A 6536-nucleotide genomic window follows, 5' to 3' on the forward strand; every position below is an offset into this window, starting at 1 on the left:
TCATGGTTTGCTGGGATCAGAAGCTGTAAGTGACTCAGGTAAGTGACAGCTGAGGGGGTGGGGCCAGCCTGGCACAGGCAGAACAGGCAAGCTCTGCCAGAGGTGAGCACGCTGCCCTGCAAGGGGCCTCTGGGATGCTAGCAAATGCGACCTAGCTTAACACATGATGGATGTGGCATCTATGTTCAAAAAAGTGCTCTAACCTAAAGCACTTTAGTCTGATAGCACATCAACCAAGGGTTAACTTAGAGCACGATCTGCCATTTTTAAAGTGCTTTAAGTGCCATGAACATCTGTTCTGTTATGGCTTTAAAGTACTTTCTGCACATTTAATGCATGTTAAGTGTAATGTCTGTACCCAGCCTAAGATGGTAGAAATGCTACAGATTAGAATAGAGATGTAATGGCAGGGCTGTGGGCTGAGGAAAGAACAGTATAGTGTAATTCAGACCAGAACTGAGGTGCATTGAAAGATCAACATAGAGAGATCAGGGGAAGATTATTCTACATTATCTTTGGCTTTATCCTAACCTCAATCTCATATTTTCATGAGCATTTAAATCAGTAAAATTAGAAAGAATGCTGAGAATAAACTAACTTGCCAAAGGCTTAGTACCTCAGTGTGGAGATATGAAAAAAAAGGAGAAAAAAAACTAGAAAAGTTCAAGATTGATACTCCTATCACTTCCTTTCCTCCTGTCAAATTTAAGCCCTGCAGAAGCTTCTGGAACTAGAAAATTGCCAGAAGATTAGCTGCCTAACTTTACAAGATGTTTATGCTAAGCACTTACTAGTGTGCTGCCCTGAAAACAGGTGCATTGTAAAAGCTTACCAGTGATTAAAGGAAATATATTTATCTATCAATTTATATTTACTGTGAAATAAGTTACCAAGAATTTTGCTAAAACAGTGCAAACGTCATCAACCCTAACTCCTCTTTTCTGCTAGAGTAGGGGTGTCAAGCTTGTTAGGTATTCTGCTAAAGCCTCATGAACTGAATCTGGACTGCAGGGCTTCCTGCAAGCTGGATCAAGTTGGTAGGGCTTCCCATGAGCCACAGGACCTGCAAGCAGTGGTAGTAATCCCCACAGCTGCCCAAACCACTGTTTCAGCCCAGCTTCAGAACCCAGGGAGTTAACATCCCTGCTGCTCACCCCCTCTATTTCTGTACTGGCAACCTCGATGGGTAATGGGGCAAACAAACAAATGGCATTAACTTCCTAGGTGACCTTCTGTGAGGTCAGTATTCCAGCCAAATTTTAGAGACAGGTAATTGAAGCATCAAGAAATTAAGATGCATTTCCCACCCCGAGATAAAATTCAGACCCCCTTGTATTAACCATTGGGTTCCAGTCACTAGGGCATATTTTTGCAGGTATGTAGGGTAAATTCAATGAGGGCAATTGTGTAAATACCTTTTAAAATTTGGCCTGAAATGATATTTAAAATTAAAAAGTTTGAAAAAAATGTCTGAAACCAAAATGGCTTAAAAAGGAAAACCACCATGTCTCATTCATGCGACACTTAGAACTCTCTTCCTGCTCCCCTTTTCCTCTGCATGCCATACTAGAAGCACCAGCAGCTGGAGATATGGATATTCGAACGACCTTCCGACGCATGTAAGTACTTTATAAGTATTTCTATAGTTAAAATGTCACACTTGAATCCTCGAGATCATCTAAGACAGATCAGGCTCCTAACTACAACTGTCTCTGTCTCCAATCATTTAACACACAGGTGATATTTTTTTTCCAAAGTATGAAAAGAGCATTTCAGATGCAGACTAATATGTAAGCTGATGATTCTGTGTTACTCCCTGCCATGGTATGGACCAATCTGAGAACTCACATGGGTTTTAAGACAGTCACTAGACAGGATCTGAAGTTTCGGCATAAATGTTAAAAACAGCATTTAGCTAATAATAATAATAATATATTTAATTTTATTTCATTGTATACCTGTTTTGTAAATTTATTAACTGACATGGAGACACTGAGACTTTGAATATGTATGAATGATCAGATGAATACACCTCAGAGTTATAGGACATTGTATAGGTTTTGAAAAATGGCCACTTTTCCCATGTTTAAAATAAGGTCTCAATTGAGCCATAGCTTTATTGATAAAGTTATTAAAGTTTAATTTAAAAAGCCATTACAGATTTTTGGTAAAAGGTAGTCAGTAGTACATGCAACTTTACTCATCATGGAATACTCATTCTCCTTTTGTATAAATCAGAGGTCTCATCTCCTCTCCTCTCTCCAAAATTGTGACTAAAAACTCCATCCTAATTACTAGCAATAATTATAGACAGCCTTCCAGAATAATATAGCTTGTTTCTTTAGGAATCTTAGAATAATCTCAGTGCTACCCATAGCTACAGTGAAATTTACCACTCTAGCACTAATCTTCCACCTGAAACCAATTTCCTTAATGCAGGAGAAGACCCGGCACAGTCACCTGCCTATGCTTTTCCACATAAGAGCTATTTTTATATGAGATTTTTTTTTTTACATTCCACTCCTTCACAAGGAACAAAAAAAAAGCTTGTGGAATTTATCTATAACAGTAATCATGGAATCCAGGGTGTGAGCAACTGTCAGTTCTGTTGTGATGTAGGGTATTTCCAACTTCACTGAAATTCACTATTGCCAGGCCTTTATTGCCCTTTCTTCAGTGTTCAATTTCTCTCCCAGTTAGCAGAGTAAAGGAACAACTTTGGGGTTGTCCAGTGTGAGTGCAATGATGGCATAAAATCTTACCAAATATTTGGTTTCATAGATTTTTGAGGTCAGGACAAAGGAAATAAAGTTCCTTCCTGTCACAGCCAGCATCTCAAAACAAGTATTTACCTTTCCTGTCACTGGGTACATCCAGCACAGTTCACGCTGGAGTTTATTGCTCCCAGGTGCAGGGTTTCCATGTGTGCCCGGGACTGCAGCACATTGAGCCAGGGCAGCGCAGCCTTGGCTGGCAGGAGGCCAGGGAGGTCAGCCTACCAGCCAGAGCTACTCCATCCAAGCTCAGTGTGCTGCAGAGGGGCTGGCTGGGGCACAAGGGTGCTACAGTGCAGAGCTAACCAGCAGGCAGCCCACACACTGAGAGGAGGACACAGGCATGGACAAACCAGGCAGCTGCCTAGGGCCCAGACAGAAAAGGGGCCTGAAAATGGTAAACTTGTTTCCGTTGTCCAATTATTATTATCATTATCTCTGGTGAAGGGGGGCCCAATACTAAAAGTTCACCCGGCGCTGCCAAGAGCCTAGGTACAGTACTGCACACACTATAACACCTTCATGCCCCAGCCTGCCCCAGTCACTGACTACACATGTGTTTAGGTGCACTAAATAACTCTGCCATAGGATAGTACTTGTCCCAGTCAGTACTATACTACATTGGAGTTAATTAATTTACTGCACCCCAGTAGGAGCACACATGTAGATGGTGATGCTTTATTGCAGAGCATGTATAGACGCACCCTTGTCACATGTATAAGCGCCCACTGAGTCCAAGATGAAAACTAAGACACTTCCTTCCTTTTCTAGATTGCATTAGGAAGTCTGTTTTTGGAGAAGTACACCGGATTTCTGTTCAATGCCTTTACACTGTCCAGCAGAGAGCAAGACATAAACACTCTATATAACACTCATTAATATTTTGTAGTTTGACTGCAATTCAATTAAAACTAAAGATTGCCTTGCCCACTATATTTTTTAAATGAATTTGTCTCTACAGAACTGAATATATTTAGCCAAACAAATACTTGCATTTAGTCTCCTGTCAAACTGTGAAAGTAATGAAGGGTTGAAACGACTGATAATGCCATATAGCTACATGGAGTATGAAGTAGTAACTCTATAATTAGAATGAGAAAAGTCCCTTTGGAATGTCAGCACTCTTGAAACCACTCCATCCTTGGCAGTGGAGTTTGGAGTTTAAGAAGCTTATGCTGTGCTGTGAGAAGGCAGAAAATAATTTAACTGAAATGTGTCCATCTAAAGCTCTGTGTTTGTGACTATAACTCAGGAGCCTGGCAGGAGGAGGGAGACGGATGTCTGCAGCCTTCCTCAGGTAGCCAAATATCATGCCAGCAGTCACACCCAAGCCCCACAGTAAACTGTCTCTCTCTGACCAGTGAAAAAACTAGAAACAACTGCAAATTTGATTTTGAACTTAAAATTCTTTACAAAAATGAATAATTAATTATAATACTGAATTTTTACCTGTGACTAGAAAACACACAAGTATGTAAGACAAGTATAAAACAGTGAAAGAGTATTTTGAAGCTTCAGTGAGAGGCAGATTTATTTACAGGAAAGGCTCATGCTGGGCAAGTAGTATTCTCTTAGAATTGTGACCATCAAAAATGCAATCACAAACTGAATGCATGTCTCTCCTTTCACCTTGCACATTATAACTGTCATGATGCTCACTATGTTCCAGCACACAAAATGCTTGCTTGGCTATGAATATCTGCCATGCTTATGATTGGGGTGTCACTCTATTTCCTATCACATTTTTCTGTGATCCTAATGCTTCAAACATTTCTAAAACAGGAACTCTGAGAGCTGTATAATACTTTAAAACATTTCAAAAGTTAAACGTTAAGAACCTACTGAGTCAACCACAAAAGAAGCTAGTTTTTCCAAAAAGCTTACTTTCATTTAGGCGCCTAAATATGGAGCCAGATTTTCAAAACAAAGAACTAGATTTTCAAAAAAACGAATCACTTTGGGTACTGAGGCTTAAAGAGCAACTACTATGACATTGGGATCTACAAGATATTCAATTCTTCAGAGAAACTGGCACCATAGTAGATGCTGACTACTTCAATATCTGACCCTGCTCTGCTGAAATCTGATATCATAGTAGTGTCATTGTTCTATGACCAAAGTCTACTGCCACTAAAATTGTTCTGAAAGTAGAGAAGTTCCTTCTCCCTGGCAATGTGCCCATCAATGTATTAACATCCAAGCACCATACAGAGAAAATTAACTTGAATATATTTTGGAAGTAACTCTTCTTCAGCAATCTCTCGCAGTTGAGGATGATTGTCTTCCTTGGTTCTCTTATCTGTGGGTCTGAAGATGGCTGACAAGACCTATCTGGGATCAACAGACTCTGATGCAACTCAAGTGCATTTCTATGTGGGGTGCGTGGCTCTGGATTCTTAATTCGGTCATGACACACTAGGAGCCTCAGAAGGTAACTAAAAGTTCCAAAACCCACAACAGCTGCTCTTTCAAGCTGAAGTTGAGATGCCCACACTGATCTTTGGGCTCACAACCTTTCAGCTGGCAGTTCAGCACCCAGGCCCCTGAGCCACCAAACAGACAACAGTCTCCTGTTGTCATTGTAAGGTTTCAAAGTACTGAGATCTTTACAGCAGAGACTTCCTCCATTTGGGGTAATAGTCTCCCATGAGTTGATGTCAACATTGCATTTTTTCAAGTTGGCCTTGAGGACGTCCTTAAAGCACTTTCTCTGCTCTCCTCTTGAATGTATGCCTTGACTGAGCTGGGAGAATATACTTGCTTCAGAGTCTAGAGTCAGACATCCAGATGACATGGCCAGCCCAATGAAGTTGATTTTGGATGATCATTGCCTCGATGCTCATGGTGTTTGCTTGTGAGAGAACGTTAATGTTGGTGCATCTGTCTTCCCACTGGATTCAAAGAATCTTCTACCAGTAGTGTTGATGGTACTTCTCCAGTAACTTGTGGTGTCTCTTGTATGTTGCTCATTAGGGCTGCATGAAGCTTCAGGTGCTGATTCAATTTGAAGGAGATTTGGCCCAATTCAGTGGCCAAAGCAGGAGACCAGTAAAAAGATCCGAATCAATTCAAAGCTCTCCAAATTTTCGGAAAAGATTCGGAGAGCTTTGATGATTCAGACAGTCCCCATCTGCTGCAACAGGGAGCTGGAGCTGGACTTAGAGCTGGTAAGTAGGGGGCAGAGGAGGGAGGGGCTTTTTCATGAGCCCCCCACATGGCATGGGGCAGTGGGGATCACTCCCCACCTGGCAGGAATGGTGAGCCCGGGTGGGGGTTTGTGTTTGTTTTTTTCTTAAAGGCTGTCCCAGCCCCCCCCATGGCTGTTCCACCCACCCCAGCTCCAGTCCTTTAAGGGGGTGTAGCTCTCTATGATAAGGAAAGCTACGCATCCCTGCAAGCTGATGTTGGTGACCAGGGTGGACAACTGGAGACCCTCTGGGTTAAAATCCGTGGGGGTCTACTACAGACCTCCCACCCAAAGTCAAGAGCTTGACCAGGAGTTTGCCTGGGAACTGGCTGAGGCTGCATGCTCCAAGACCATGGTTGTCATGGGTGACTTCAATTAACCAGACATCTCGTGGGAAGATCACTCAGCAAAATCCGAGCAGTTGCAAAGCTTCCTATCGTACGTGGATGACCTCTACCTGACTCAAGAAGTCTACAGGCCAACAAGCGCTGCTCGACCTGGTACTGGCTACTGGGGATGACCTAATCGGTGACCTAGTGATCAATGGGAAGCTGGGTGACAGCAACCATGAGCTG

At 42.1% G+C, this 6536-nt stretch overlaps 1 protein-coding gene across 5 annotated transcripts in view; it reads left to right on the forward strand.

Moving 5' to 3' along the window:
• The window catches only part of MYBPC3 (myosin binding protein C, cardiac), a 119374-nt gene that overhangs the window by 25228 nt on the left and 87610 nt on the right, over positions 1–6536 (forward strand). For 4 of the 5 annotated variants that reach the window (XM_025216648.1, XM_025216649.1, XM_025216653.1 and 1 more), the window contains 2 exons: positions 1571–1619; positions 4027–4071. In XM_025216648.1, coding sequence (XP_025072433.1) covers positions 1571–1619; positions 4027–4071 — 94 coding nt within the window. The remainder of the gene's footprint in view (positions 1–1570; positions 1620–4026; positions 4072–6536) is intronic. The other variant, XM_025216650.1, reaches the window with a different exon arrangement.

The sequence above is a fragment of the Alligator sinensis genome, unplaced genomic scaffold (genome assembly GCF_000455745.1).
Source record: "Alligator sinensis unplaced genomic scaffold, ASM45574v1 scaffold686_1, whole genome shotgun sequence".
Taxonomy (NCBI): domain Eukaryota; kingdom Metazoa; phylum Chordata; order Crocodylia; family Alligatoridae; genus Alligator; species Alligator sinensis.